Source organism: Prionailurus viverrinus, chromosome B2 (assembly GCF_022837055.1).
Source record: "Prionailurus viverrinus isolate Anna chromosome B2, UM_Priviv_1.0, whole genome shotgun sequence".
In the NCBI taxonomy this organism is placed as follows: domain Eukaryota; kingdom Metazoa; phylum Chordata; class Mammalia; order Carnivora; family Felidae; genus Prionailurus; species Prionailurus viverrinus.
The window spans coordinates 119,537,481-119,553,851 of record NC_062565.1 but is presented as its reverse complement, the minus strand read 5'-3'; the positions used below and the strand labels follow the sequence as shown (position 1 = coordinate 119,553,851).

The window sequence follows — 16,371 nt, the reverse complement described above, 5'->3', positions numbered from 1 at the left end:
CTCTTACCTGAAAAATGGGAGGATAAGACCTCACACAGTTGTTATGAAGCTGAAGAGACACAGCGTTTGTGAGAGGGCTTTGTAAATTTAAAATTTCCACCTCAATGAAAGGTGACACAGCCACACAAGGCATCCATTCCAGGCACTCAGGCAAAGCTCTAAGTAGCATTCTTGTTAAATTGACCAGACAAAAACGGCATTGTACGTTCCACTGTCAAATTAAACAATGCATTAGTTCACTTTTACTTCAAATCTGATGATGTCGAGAGTTTAAATTGAGTGTTCTTTTCTTCTTCGGATATGGTGTAAACTCTGACTTAGAAGGTAAGACACCTTCTGAGAAAGCCTTATCCATGTATTAAGACTTTAACATAGGATTCCCATAGGTATAGTTACTTGAAAATCCACACAGAGGAAAACATCTTGGAAACTCTTTGGATAGCTTGAACTACTTAGTTTTCAGCATTCTAGAATGTACTGGCTACCAGTTACCGTTTAATTTGAAAACTTGCTTGTCAATATCACGGTTGCACAGTCCACATTGCAAAATGAAACGAAAGAAAAATGTTAATTCAAATGTATGTAGAATGTAAAATGTCTGTTGCATTATGTGGAGCCAAAGAATACCATCTTGGTTTCTGAAAAATAAAAAGTCTAAAGAAAACATCATAGACACAGGCAATAATAAATTTTTAGTTCTTTCTTTAATATTTACACACCGTATTCTTACTTGAGGATTAGTGGTAGCTTACGTGCTTTTTACCGAAGAAAGGAGGACTATTTGGACCTCCCTTCCACGTGAAAAAACTGGAACAAAAATTATAAAATGGAAATGAAGGAAGCAGATGCCATCATGTGACTAAAACAAGCGAAGTACAGAATTCTTTTTTATGTATCCCGAAAACTATGATTGAGAGAGAAATAGATTGTGATAATTCTTCCATACAGGAGATATGTAAGGGCATAAGACAGAAAAGTTTCCTTTGTGAAGTGTCTCTGTCAATTCTGAGCATCTAATCTAAAAAATGAAGAAGTAGGATTTGATTCTGTCTGAGCTCTCACAGAGTTGTAACACTCTAGAATCCTTGCAAAATTGAATGGTGTTATAAACTCAGACTGTGATGGGTTTTGAAAATTAAAGCTGAGTTGGGCTTAGTCTTAAGGGCGAGGAAGAACCATTGAAGAACTAACAGAAATTGGTAAATTTAAAATCTTAATATGTTATGTAAAAGTACTTGCATAAACATGGTGTCCTTGGGCTGAAAAGAACCTTGAACAGGTGGGAAATTGGGGCTCAGAGAGGCCTAGTACCTTCCTTCAGCTCACATGGCAGGCAAGAGGCAGGTATGGAGCTCATACCTCCAGCTTCTGGCCAGCCCTCTGAGCCCTATCTAATGTTTTTATTTTTTAAGTTTATTTATTTATTTTGAGAGAGAGAGAGCACAAGCAGGGGAAGGGCAGAGAGACAGAGGGAGGGAGGGAGGGAGGGAGAGAGAGAGAGAGAGAGAATCCCAAGCAGGCTCCACACTGTCAACATGGAGCATGATGCGGGGCTTGAACTCACAAACTGTGAGACCATGACCTGCGCCCAAACCAAGAGTTGGTGGCTTAACCAACTGAGCACCCCAGGAGTCCCTATCTAATGGTTTTTGAAATGTACTCCAGAGAGCGGTGCCTGGCTGGCTCAGTCCGAAGAGCATTTGACTCGTGGTCTCAAGTTCTTGAGTTTGAGCCCCATGTTGGGTATAGAGATTACTCAAATAAATAAATAATTAAAAACAAACACTGTATTCCAGGGAGCTCTGAAGTTGTGACAAGGAGCTCAGGCTTGTTGGTAGGAGGTGGAACACATTTCAAAGGGTGAATTGATGGGGCCTTAGTTTGCCCCACTTCCCCAAACCTTGGCAGAATCTCTTGGGACACATTCACTTATCTATTTTACACTTGTCCTTTCAAAATACGTACCCTTCCCCTTACTCCCATTCTTTGAAACAAGTTATCTAGTCTCAATGCTCTGTTCCTCCTAAACCTATTGATTTGGTTTCCCCAAATGGCACATTTGAAAGAACGGTTACCTCCCTTCTTTTACATTGCCTCTCATCACCTAAAGTATCACCAAGGAGACCCTTCCCATTTAAGCTGATAAAACAAGGGCTGTAAAGACTCAGGGTTGCTAAACTGTAATAAATTGGAGTTGCTAATACGTCAGGAAAAGTGTCGGAGACCCATCTCCATCCATAGTAGCATCCGTATTCTCCAGCACCATCTCAGATTAATGCAAGCAGAGTAGAGGCAGCACAGGATTTTCATTAAACTAATAAAACAAGTGAGACAAGTAGTAAACTGAAGAAAATGTCATTTTTTTAAAAAATTCCTTTCCTTTCTCACCCTAACCCTCAACTCCATCTACAAGCAAGTAAATGGACAGGGAAACATCAACACAGACCGCACGGAACAAGACTACATTCTTGACAAACACCTTTGCGTTAGAAAATATCCCAAGAAAGACAGAGAACTAATTATCAGGAGGAAAGAGCAGGGAGGAAATGAATGTAATTTAGATAGTAAACATTCGCACTTCTTTCCCACCTCTGAACTCCTAGTGAGTACGCCCTCTCTTTAACCTTCATCTTTAAGCAAATATAAGGCAATGTAAACCAAGCCAGAGTCCCTGAAGTTTTGGGGATGATATTTATGACTATTTTTCAAAAAGCCATCCGGCACATCATTCTTCTGGTGGAATTCATTTACCTGATTGAATTTGAGGCATGCTAGAAACGCCCGAAGCCCACTCCCCACCCACCATGGTAAAAAAACTGGTTCACTGTCCAGATGCCCTTATACGGCCAGACTTCCCATTAATCTGACAGCTCAGTGTATGCATTGCGTATGGGTCTTGGCACTGAGCCACATTCCTCCAGTATGTTTCCCTGGGAGCTCTGATTTCCGCTTTGAGGGCTGGCACAGACTCCCACTTGCTCTTATAAGAAAATGTCTATGGCTGAAAGTTGAAAATGTGCAAGATTCCTTCTTTAAGTACACAAACACTCCAAAGTCTGGCCACTTTCCTGTAGTCCTGCCAGCTTTTCTCTATGTCTGATACCTGATCAAGTAACCTTTTTTTAGGGGGGAAAAAAACAACAAAAAACATAAGAGAAGGAATGTAATACATCCACAGCTGAACTTCTTACAAGACTTAACCAAACGACCTGTACAAATGATGCCTGAGTAGACACACACGTACCTTATATAGCTCTGTAAACAGGACTCAGTGGCCAGCTTAGTGAATGCCTCATTTTACCAAAAAGAAAAAAAAAAAGAAAAAAAACAAAAAAACAAAAAAACACCTCTCTGAAAAGCATTGCTAGATAAACACTTGCTTACAAGACAAAATTGGTGCATTTTAACCATTTTGCATATAAATTCAAAGACCTTTTTCTCCCAATTCTAACCTGCTGTCAATCAAAAAGGTTGGGGATAAGGGGATAAGTCAGAGTTGGACAAAGTTATAAGAAGACACTATTTCCACTTTACCGCCCAGGTGCACACAAACATTTGCTGAGTCATTTATAATAGTGTAAGAATTCAGATCCCATGGCATAAGTTAAGGACAGTGTCAGCCTTTCCCTTTGAATTTCCTGGCACTTGATGGCCCCCATAACACAATGTAAACATACTTTTGAGTCTGTGAATGTCTTGGGTGTCTTCTCTTTCTCTGTGTGTGTGTGTTTCTGTGTGTGTGTGTGTGTGTGTGTGTGTGTGTGTGTGTGTGTGTGTCTCTCTCTCTGTCACTTTCTTAATAATCTTTTATGTTCAACTCTTCAGAGGAATTGTGATCATAAAGCCTCAACCTAACCTTATAGTGCACAGCATTATTCTTCTAGTCTGAGACTCCAAGCTCTATATACTTCAGTATACTTCTTTTCTCCTAGCCAATATTAAAACCATCCATTTGGAGCTAACTATGGACTTCTTGAGACTTTGAGGGACCACGTGAATTTTATAGTAAAACCAAATTCTTTTTATAATACGTCTTGGTATTTTTAACAACCCAGCAGAATAGTAAGTACGTTTGTGGAAAAGAAAAGAAAATCAAGAAAGAGGGGGGTGCGCAGGAGCACCGATTCCCTAAGAACTTTGATCCAATTAATCATTGAATCCTGTGACATAAAACATCCTCATTATCATCATTTTAATAAGGTCAACTTGGAAATACGGCTCTTACTTGTGACTTCCCTAAGATTTGTGAATGGCAGTTCCAAGAATATAAACCAGGTCACCCAACTATAACCCAGCCCAGCAATTTATCCCTTTCATGAATGAGAGTCTCCACTCTGCTGTACATGAAGCTATTGGTGGTGGCTCTCAGACTCTCCAGAGCATTCAAAAATTCCCAACCATTCTCCCATCTACCTCACCCTGCAAGCCACAAGACGGAGCCCACATCCCACCTCAGGTGAGGCTCCAACTTCACATCCCTACCCTTCCCCATCTACCACACCTTTCCAACCATTAGTGGTAGCCATAATTCGAGGTTTAGGTCTTGAAAGATTTCACTGTGGCTTCCCACATATTTTGGACTTTTAAAACCATCCACGAGGGAAGAGAAAGTTGGGGGCTAAGTTGCCTTTAATACACATGTGGCTATTAACATAACTTGGAATGTTCTGTCTTTAAATAGGAACTTTTAGGTCTCTTCTCCTCTCTTTGAGGAATGCTTGGAAAGAACATTAAATAACAATGTTGAAAATTCTTCCTGAGCTTCAGAGGCACCCCCCCCCTGCCCTGCCTTGCTGGCCACTCACACTGTTGACATGCAACTACGCTGTACAACATGTGGATTGCTTAGGGAGGTAATTGTGCACAGATGATGTGGTCTATGCTGAAGATGGAGTGATTATTTTCTTCTTGGCTCTTTTTCAATAGAAAGAATCGAAACATAAAAAAAAAATGCAGCCAGTTTAAACAGGCTGTTTTCAAATTATAAATCTATAGTGTTGTTTCTGAACACTCGTCTCTGCATCAAAACCAGGTTATGTTGATCTTAAACCTATACAGTGAAACATCCGCAAATGAAATGAATTTACTCATTGGTAACACTAGGGTCAAATGAGGTGGCATCACAATAGAAAAAAAATGGCCCGATCTGGAATCTGTCTCTTTACAGACAATGGTAACTGGAGTTATTAAAAAAAAAAAAAAAAAAAGGGTGGGGAGAAGTTAATCAATAGATTCTAAATGAAAGTATGGTTAATTAAGTCCTTAGTGAAACTAACTAGCGATATTAAGAAACAGAAATGTGCTTAGACTTTATTGGCTGTTTTTGGCATCTGCACACAAGCAAAGAGGACAAAACCTGTTGTTTCCTTCACCGGATCTCACTCCACTAGGCTGCAGGTTCCTTGGGCAGTAAGAAGTCACAATCACTATTCACAGATGTATGGAGAGTCACTAAAATATATTATACATAGACACTCTAAGTTTACAACCAGATATTAATGGGGTACACTGTTCTTGTTATATTATCAGATTTTTTTACTGCAACAAACCAAGTCCGATCCACATTCAAAGATTATAGATTTTAGTATTAAAAAAAAAAAGCACTCATTTCTCAAAGACCCAAACTGTGTTTAAAACACCCCAACTAAACCCCAAGCTTCTTGCTGTCTCTCCTGGATGGTTCCCCTCTCTTCCCAACACCCAGAGCCTCTACCTCCTCAACACATAATCATTTGCTCTGACATGACAACAGACCCACTTTTCTGGAAATACTGATGCCCATTCATCTCTTTCCCTCCCTATACCGCCAACAATAAAACTGTTACGTATATTAAGAGAAAACAAAGCAAGAGTGCTGGAAATCTCTCTCCCCCAGAAAACTGCATCCATACCCTGACCCCTGGCTTTGTTCTCTTTCTCGTAGGGCAATAGGCATCCAAACCATTATCTCAAGTGACAAATAATCAAATTCCTACATCTCCAATATGGAACTTGGAGTTTACAGGTAAGCTTCTTGGGGATTCCAGCTGGTTAAAAGCAATCAACTCCTCCTCTGCTCTCTGAAGAGTTTTCAAAGACAGACAGCCTCTAAAATTAAAATCATTACAAAAATAATCAGGAAAGAAACCCTTTCGAATTTTTTAGGAATCCCTGCTGTTAGCCTCTTGGGCTGCCTACCTCCTAAAAAGCATGTATGTCAGTGGGTAGAGCGGGCACAGTTGTTAGGAACAGAAGAGAGTAGTATAAAAAATAACGGTAATTGCTGATGTGTTTTCCAATGCTATAAATCAGGAGTGGTGCGAAGAAGCAAGGGGAAAAAAAAATCCTATTTGGTGCTGGAAATACTGAGGCTTTTTTTTTTTTTTTTCTTTCTGGTGAGCTAGAGTGTGCCAGCTTTTTCAGACGGGAGGAATGCTGAGTGTCAAGGGGTCAGGATCAATCCGGTGTGAGTTGATGAGGCAGGAAGGTGGGGAGGAATGCGAGGAATGTCCCTGTTTGTGTAGGACTCCATTCAGCTCATTGGCGAGCCGGGGCCGCCCGGAGCGTATAAAAGCCGCGGGCCGCCCGCCTCAGCCTCACACAACAACTCTTCCCACTGAGAGGAGGCAGCCAGTGCAACTCCAACCCCGGCGACCGACCGCCTCCCTCCGACGGCAGCCGCCCCGGCCGACAGCTCCCAGACCTCAGCCCGGTGCGCCCAGACACCCACCTCCAGCCCGAGCCCGCGATCCAGCGCCGGGACCGCCGCGCCCACCCCGCCGCCGCCGCCGCCGCACTCCGCCCGCCGTCCGCCCCGCCCGCAGCGCCAGACCATGTCCGCCGCCGGCCTGGGCCCGGTCCGCTGCGCCTTCGTGCTCCTGTTCGCCCTCTGCGGCCGGGTAAGCCGAGAGCCCCGCGGCGGCCGCCGCCGGGGGGAGGGCGTGCGGGGCAGGGCGGGGCAGGGCCCGGGGCGCCGAGCGGCGTGCGCCCGCTGACCGCCCCCTCCTCCCCGCAGCCCGCCGCCGGCCAGGACTGCGGCGGCCCGTGCCAGTGTGCGGCCGCGCCGGCGCCGCGCTGCCCCGCAGGCGTCAGCCTCGTGCTGGACGGCTGCGGCTGCTGCCGCGTGTGCGCCAAGCAGCTGGGCGAGCTGTGCACGGAGCGCGACCCCTGCGACCCACACAAGGGCCTCTTCTGCGACTTCGGCTCCCCGGCCAACCGCAAGATCGGCGTGTGCACCGGTAAGCGCCGCGGCCCGGGCCCCTCGCCCCGCGCCGCCTCCGGCGGTGTCCCGGCCGCCCCTCCCCACCCCGGAGCCCTGCTCCCCGCGCACCCCCGACTCGCCTCCCGCCACCGATGCCTGACCCCTGTTCCCTTCCTCTCCCTCAGCCAAAGATGGTGCCCCCTGCGTCTTCGGAGGGACCGTGTACCGGAGCGGCGAGTCCTTCCAGAGCAGCTGCAAATACCAGTGCACTTGCCTGGACGGGGCGGTGGGCTGCGTGCCCCTGTGCAGCATGGACGTCCGCCTGCCCAGCCCTGACTGCCCCTTCCCGCGGAGGGTCAAGCTGCCGGGGAAATGCTGCGAGGAGTGGGTGTGCGACGAGCCCAAGGACCACACCGTGGTTGGCCCTGCCCTCGCCGGTGAGTTGGATCTTCCTCTAAGTCAGTGTTGTGATCCTCCCCCCAGGGCTGACTCCTAACTCTGCCAGGGGAAGGGGGAAATGTCTTATCCTGGCGTCTTACCTTGTGTTTGTGTGCTCTGCTCTCACAGCTTACCGACTGGAAGACACATTTGGCCCAGACCCAACTATGATCCGGGCCAACTGCCTGGTCCAGACCACAGAGTGGAGCGCCTGTTCCAAGACCTGTGGGATGGGCATCTCCACCCGGGTTACCAATGACAACGCCTTCTGCAGGCTGGAGAAGCAGAGCCGCCTGTGCATGGTCAGGCCTTGCGAAGCCGACCTGGAAGAGAACATTAAGGTACATTTTCTGCTCCTATGAACGAACTTGCATGGAATGATAATGGTTAGGACTAAAGTTGGGTCTCCCCATCCTTGTTATTATAGACCTTTAATCTCCAAAAATATCTAACCGTTGAGCTGTTTTGCTGGAATGGGCTGTTGTGTAATAGAAACCACCAGCTTTCCACTATGAAATTCTCCACACGGTTAGTTAATTCAAGACATCCCGAGAGAGGCCATGTCTATTTTTGGAAAACTGGCAAGTGAGAGTCCAACTTCCTTTCCTCAAAATATAAACAAAAGTCAGACAACATAAGGCTAAAACACACAGAGCTTGAAGAAAGCCACTCCCCTTAGACAATCATTGATTTTTTTTTTCTTCTGCTTTGTCTTCCTTAGAAGGGCAAAAAGTGCATCCGTACCCCCAAAATCTCCAAGCCTGTCAAGTTTGAGCTTTCTGGCTGTACCAGCGTGAAGACTTACCGGGCTAAGTTCTGTGGAGTGTGCACAGATGGCCGGTGCTGCACCCCACACAGAACCACGACTCTGCCTGTGGAGTTCAAGTGCCCCGACGGGGAGCTCATGAAGAAGAGTATGATGTTCATCAAGACCTGTGCCTGCCATTACAACTGTCCTGGAGACAACGACATCTTTGAGTCCCTGTACTACAGGAAGATGTATGGAGACATGGCCTAAAGCCAGAGAGTGTGAGAGACATTAACTCATTAGGCTATAACTTGAACTGATTCACATCTCATTTTTGTGTAAACATGATTTCAGTAGTACAAGTTATTTAAATCTGTTTTCTAACTGGGGGAGAGAAACAGTCCCACCGAATTCAAAATATTGTGCCATGTGACATTCAAACAAAAGAGTCTTATCAACCCAGACACTGGTTTGAAGAAAGTTAAGACTTGACCGGGGTGGGGGGACCACATTAGCACAGAGCACCAGAATGTAGACTAAGGTGTGGCTTGAGGAGCAGTGGGGGGTGGGGGGGGCACCTGTAGAAATGATTGTCACCTTAAAGTGGTAGGGGCCTGCTCTTTGGAGTGTGATTGAGAAGGAAAATTTTAGCATGCTCACTGACCTGCCTACTGTAGCTCCAGCAACGGCTAGGATGTGTGTCCTCCAGCCTTCATGAGGCTGGGTCAAGTTCTTCTTTAAGTCAGAACAGCAGATTCAGCTCTGACATTCTGATTTGAATGACACTGTTCAGGAATCAGAATCCTGTCTATTAGACTGGACAGCTTGTGGCAAGCTAATTTGCCTGTAACAAGCCAGATTTTTTTTTTTTATTGACACTGTAAATATTGTGTGTGTGTGTGTGTGTGTGTATATATATATATATAAATATATATATATATTTGTACAGTTATCTAAGTTAATTTAAAGTTGTTTGTGCCTTTTTGTTTATGTTTTTATGCTTTGATATTTCAAATGTTAGCCTCAATTCTGAACACCATAGGTAGGATGGAAAGCTTATCTGATAATTCAAAGCATGAAATGGATATTCAAATGGAAATTCTGGTCAGAGTGATACTCCATCAAAACAGATTGTTTACTGAATATGAGGCAGTGATGTCCTTAGAAGTCTAATTTGTCAGTTGAAAATGTGGTAGCCTTGTTTTAATGAACAAGTGGCCTTTATTAAAAAAAAAATGAGTGGCTCTGTATAGATGATCAGTTTTTCCACCTGGAAGCATTTGTTTCTACTTTGACTATGACTGTTTTTTGGACAGTTTATTTGTTGAGAATGTGACCAAAAGTTACATGTTTGCACCTTTCTAGTTGAAAATAAAGTATATATTTTTTCTATAAAAAGTGTGTCCATTCACTTACTCTTCTAAACGTTTCTGAGTTTTCTTGAGTTTCTGTGGGAAGCTTTTGTTTTAAAATAATTCATCTATAATTTTCTAAGGCTCTTTTATTATACTGATAAATTGGTTAATCAATTCAATAGAATTTTACATAAACCTATTTCACACTGAATCAAGTGTCACAAACTTACAGTCATACACAGTATATATTTATACACACACACACACATACACACACGCATAGGCATTTTTTTTTTTTTTGTTACATTCACAGTACCTTATAAACATTTAAATTCAATTCTCTCTAGGGGCACCTGGGTGGCTCAGTTTGTTGAGCATCCAACTTTGACTCAGGTCATGACCTCACAGTTCATGAGTTTGAGACCTGCATGCAGCATCAGCCTGGGCTCGGCTCCCTGCTGTCAGAGCAAGCCTGCTTTGGATCATCTGCCCCCTCCCCGGCTTGCGCGTGTGCACTCTCTTGCTCTCTCTCAAAAATAAATAATAACACTGAAAAATTAAATTCTCTCTAGGTAACTTTAGTCTCCAACAACCCCTGTTGATTACACTTGGTCTTGTCTACATTTAATACCTCTCTGACCATTGTAGGCATTTAATTTCCAACCCTTCATATCACAAACTATAGTCTATACCTTACACATAGAAAATGTTTTAACTATTTTTTGAGTTTGTATGCTCTACCGTATCTGTTTTTGAACTTCAAAAATTTTACTGTTAAATTTGAAAAGTATAAAATCTGCATCCTGATGGAACCATTAATAAGTTGCATTTTTGTATAATTCAGTTTTCAGTTGCCATGATAACCAATCACAAATAGATGATGGCATAAGTAGAAAAGGAGGATAATTTCTACTAACATTAATAGAAATTTGTCTTCAATTAAAAGCAACTCTTCTATTGTCCCAAGCTTTTGACTATTAGATTTCAAGATCAATAGCTTACCAAGAGGTTGGTAAGTGACAAAAGGAAATTGTTCAAGAAGCCTGGAAATGATACTAGGCCTATGTGGGCCCGTACCAAAAAGTGAACTGAAGTATGTGGCCAACAAAAATATTCCAAAGACAGCTTAAAGCATAATATTCCCCAGAATCTGTAGAGCTGTGGATTCTAGGGGGGAACAAAATAGTTGTAGACAAACTAACCCCTCACAGGGTAATTAGCAATGTTGTAGTGTCAGTGTCATTCCAAGAGACAAAAATACATTCGAAAATAAAGACTGGTTCTACAAAGAGTGCGATGCCACAAACCAAAGGGAAAACTTCCCATGGTCAAAATGTGCAAAGTCAAAACATTGAACTTTTAGGATGCACCTATATACATATATTGCCACATTGTCAGCAGCTGTACCTCACTTCCCCAAATAAACCCACATGTACATACACGTACAGGGTACACTGTCTCGTTCACATGTTTTTTCCGTCAATTTACTCCTAGATGCAAAGATGAAGGGCCATGGTAAGTGACCCAGAGTGTTTTAAAAGGAATTTGAGAATTCTGGGAAAATAGAAGTAGTAACGGAAGCATAGATTTTAGATAGTTCCATTTTCCACATAAAAACCGAGTAACTGCACTGCAAAATCAAAATCCCAGGAACAATATTTATAACAAAACTAGGTGGCAAGGCATCCCTTCAGTCCCAAATGTTAGGGGGAGAAAATCATTAACCACCACAAGACGTGCCCTATGTCAGCATATGTGCGGGAACAAGCAAAGAGTTGCAACAGGATATCTGAGGCTTCTGAGAACAGAGATCCAAAATTGCCAACAGTGAAATACGGGAGACCAATTTGAGGGTAAAGCTTGTGCCCACTCAAATAAATCTTACAAACCAGGGCTCTCTCCCAAGGGAGGACTCCATGCTCATGGGAATGGAATCAAAATTGAGCAGGTCAGAGACAACAAAGATGTTGAAAGAGAAGGTCTAGATAAAAATGAGGAGAGAACAAAGATTGGAAATCTGAGGAAAGTAAACTGCCATATTGTTTTAAACGCATGAAGACAATAAAAGAGTATCTCCGTGAAATTCGAAAAGCGGTCTAAACCAAGCGTCCTTACTGAACCAAGTTCAAGAAAACTATTTTCACATAACAAATTGGAAAACAAAATTATCATAGCCAAATCCCATACAAAGTTATTATATGAAAATAATAAAGGGCAGAATAAATCTTTACAGGTAATAAAAGCATGTCAGAAATACATGCCCAGAAACACATCAAAACTATATTATTTCAAAAGAACATTAAGAAAATAAGATTAGACATAAATTATACAAAGGAAACAACTAATGACATAAAATAGCAATATAAATCAGAGGTAGCAAAACATAGAAATGTGTTGATAAAACTCAGGAAGGAATTAGAAATAAAAGAAATGTATCAAACAAGAACGAACACAAGAAGGGTGCCTGAATGGCTCAGTTGGTTATGCATCTGATTCATGGTTTCAGCTCAGGTCATGATCTCATGGCTCATGGGTTCAAGCCTTGTGTTGGGCTCTGTGCTGACAATGCAGAGCCTGCTTGAGCTTTTCTGTCTCCCTTTCTCTTTGCCTCTCCCCCACTCATGCCCTCTCTCTCAAAATTAAATAAACATTAAAAAAAACAAAAAAAATAGATGGTGAGGAAGGAAATCTTTTAAATTAAAAGAAATGAAAATGTTTCAAGAAAAATTGATAAATATTGTAGAGAGGCAAAGAAGATCTAACATATGGATAGTAGGAGGTCCTGGAGAAGAAAAAAAACAAAAAGTATAAATCAAGAAAACTTTACTGAGATAAAAAGTGACTTGAAAGCATATATTGAAAGAGCATGCCATGGGGGTGCCTAGGTGGCTCAGTCGGTTAAGCGTCTGACCTCAGCTCAGGTCATGATCTTGTGGTTCATGAGTTCAAGCCCCACGTCAGGCTCTGTGCTGACAGCCCAAAGCCTGGAACCTGCTTTGATTCTGTGTCTCCCTCTCTCTGCCCCTCCCCTACTTGTGCTGTCTCTCAAAAACAAATAAACATTTAAAAAAAATTTTTTTTAAAGAAAGAGCATGCCATGTACCTGATAAAATCAACCAACATCAAGACATAGTCTAGCAAAATTGCTGAAATATAAAGACAAGGAAAAACCATCAGAACATCTAGGCAAAAAGAACATGAACCTTATAAGTAAAAGAAAATTAACTCAGTATCAGACTTTTTGACAGCAACACTTCATACCAAAAAATTGGAATAACATTTAGGATACTCAAAGAAAGAAAATATAAATTAAGGAATTTTTATCCTACAGAACTAACATTCAAGAATAAAAGACACAGACAAACTGCCAAAAATAGGGAAGAATTTACAGTGTATTGTTCCTATGGGCCCTTTCTGAAAAACCTACTAGATAGAAAGCTCAGAGAACAAAAATATCTGAGAGATATTAATATAAGAACTGGTATATGAACATTAAATATAATTTTATATATTATTTATATATATTATATATTTATAATATATTATATATTATATAATATATATAATATATTATATATATTATATAATATATATATTATAATTATATATATTATATATTATATAATTAAATATAATTTTAGAACTAAAATTAATGAAGGTTACAGAGGAGAATGTACACGGTATAGCGGCTATACAGCATGCTCTGATAGTGTAGACTGCAGCTATTTTTAATTTTTTTTTTTCAACATTTATTTATTTTTGGGACAGAGAGAGACAGAGCATGAACGGGGGAGGGGCAGAGAGAGAGGGAGACACAGAATCGGAAACAGGCTCCAGGCTCTGAGCCATCAGCCCAGAGCCTGACGCGGGGCTCAAACCCACGGACCGCGAGATCGTGACCTGGCTGAAGTCGGACGCTTAACCGACTGCGCCACCCAGGCGCCCCAGACTGCAGCTATTTTTAAGAGAATGGACATAGATGCCTCTCCCTAAATATTTAACTGCTTTTATTGGTGGTGCTGGTATTGTTATTCTGAGACTATTGGTTGTATAATGTGGGATAAAGCAAGTGAGCCATTATGAATATTCTAATTCTATCACCAGTGTTGGTGAGTACTGGGATTCTTAGTGAGGACGTTTCAAAATACAGACGTAACATAAAAGTGGTTAAGTTAAATTCTGTAGTTCTGAATTTGAACTAGAAATAATCAGCATAAACTTATGATCTATTTTATCTTTTATCTTTTTTTTTTTTTTTTTTTTTAAATTTTTTTTTTCAACGTTTATTTATTTTTGGGACAGAGAGAGACAGAGCATGAACGGGGGAGGGGCAGAGAGAGAGGGAGACACAGAATCGGAAACAGGCTCCAGGCTCTGAGCCATCAGCCCAGAGCCTGACGCGGGGCTCGAACTCCCGGACCGCGAGATCGTGACCTGGCTGAAGTCGGACGCTCAACCGACTGCGCCACCCAGGCGCCCCTCTATTTTATCTTTTAACACACACATACACATACGTACAATTTTTCCTACATCAGCTCACTAAAAAGGCTTAGATACAAAGACACTCAAGAGGAATAACCATCCATAGGCCAATACTGTGCTCTTCAAATATTATTTTCCACTAAAAGAAACTAAGGCTTATTCCAGGTCTAGCACAAGAAATGTGTAAGATAAACACATTTATTCAGGGACTACCTTTTCTTTTTCTTTTTTTTTTTAAATTTCTTTTTCAACGTTTTTTATTTATTTTTGGGACAGAGAGAGGCAGACCATGAGTGGGGAAGGGGCAGAGAGAGAGGGAGACACAGAATCCGAAGCAGGCTCCAGGCTCTGAGCTGTCAGCACAGAGCCCAACGCGGGACTTGAACTCATGAACAGTGAGATCATGACCTGAGCCGAAGTCAAACACTTAACTTACTGAGCCACCCAGGCGCCCCTAATCAGAAAGATTTTTAAAATAAGTCTTTCACCTCCTCACTATAAAATAGCAGAGAATATGCCAAAATGTGTTTGAAGTTTTCATGATTTTGGATTTATCTGAACTGTTCATAACATGTAAATAAATAAATAGCTTAGCTATTCAAGCCACTATTCCTTAATTAGCCATGTGCCTAGAAGCATGTGTAAAACACATGTGCCCTCTAGGGAATTCACATATATTCATATATATTCAGTGTATTTTCTTACCTCATTCTCCCATGCCATAAATGAAACCATGAAAGCTTTTCCTTCATAAGTTTTTTCCCTTCATAAGTTTTTTAATAGCTATTCTTTACCTCATGAATCATACTGATTATATACACACTATTGCTAAGACTAAGAATAAACAATGTAAAATATGCCCTTCAAATACTAAGTCAGATTCCATATCCAAATACAGGATCCAAAGTAATAAACATGAAGATCTGTATCCTCTATCAGATGTTTAAAGATAGTGAAAAAAGAGTTAGTAAGAACTTTTAATTCCTTAATTATTGATTAAAATTTATATCTCAAGAACGTAAAACATATTAAGACTTGCATTAGTTCAACAAATTCTAACACAATTTTTGTCAACACAGTTAACATATGTAATTTAGACAAATATAGTAACTGGAAAACTAGATGGCAGTATCCGTTCAAGCTAAATACAGAACTACCTATGACACAGCAAGTAAACTTCTACTCTTACGTATAGATCCAAGAGAAATTTAAAAAAATACACAAACAAAATTCTTGAAGCACTTCTATCCATCCCCAAACTGAAAACAACTCAAATGTATATCAGCAATAGAATGGATAGAATGTAGAATATTGATACAGTGGTATAATATACATCAATAAAAAAAGAACCATGGACATTATGCTGAATGAAAGAAGCCAGATACAAAAGTGTATACGCTGTAAGATTTCATCTATATGACATCGAAGAATAGGCAAAACTAATTGACAGTGATAGAATTCAGAATAGTGGTTACTTTGGAGTGGGGCATAAGAAAATGTGTTATATGTTTATTAATGTATATTATATTTCAACTGAAATATTTTGAAATGAAGTAAATAAATTCAAGCACATTTTTAATTTTAAAAAAATATTGCCAAAACATTAATAAAGATTATCTGGGGGTTATTTTTTCCACCTATATAGTATTCTAGATTTTCAAAATTGTTTACAAAGAATTAATTATTGGAGTGCCTGGGTGGCTCAGTCAGTAAAGCATCTGACTCTTGATTTCAACTCAGATCATGATCTCATGGTTCGTGGGTTCGAGCCCCGAGGAGGGTTCTGTGCTGATGATGCAGAGCCTACTTGGGATTCTCTGTCTCCCTCTCTCTGCCCCTCTCCCACTCTCTCCCTCCCTCTCTCTCTCTTTCTCCCTCAAAAATAAATAAACTTTTAACAAAGAATAATTATTACTTTATAAACAGAAAATAGTTAACTTATTTTTGATGTTTCAGATGATGAACTTCTGAAAAATAACACATAGTGCATGTAACAAGTTTCGCACACAATGAAACTATTATAGCATCATAAGTATGGAAAATGAGAGTGAGAATTTAATGGGGGTAGAAGCTCAAAGCTATAAATATTTATAAGAAGAAAGTCCTCCAAATGCACAAATATTTTAGGGAGGCATTGGATTTCTCTTTTAATATCAGATGGACTCACA

General features: G+C 41.1%; 1 protein-coding gene across 1 annotated transcript; it reads left to right on the top strand.

Annotated features, from left to right (window-relative positions):
• The first annotated feature begins 6,667 nt into the window (after positions 1-6,667).
• Positions 6,668-9,764, top strand: CCN2 (cellular communication network factor 2). The gene is made up of 5 exons (XM_047860189.1): positions 6,668-6,878; positions 6,995-7,217; positions 7,366-7,617; positions 7,748-7,959; positions 8,340-9,764. Exons 1-5 carry the CDS (start codon positions 6,813-6,815, stop codon positions 8,634-8,636), a joined length of 1,050 nt encoding a protein of 349 aa, XP_047716145.1. The 5' UTR covers positions 6,668-6,812; the 3' UTR covers positions 8,637-9,764.
• Positions 9,765-16,371: the final 6,607 nt, after the last annotated feature.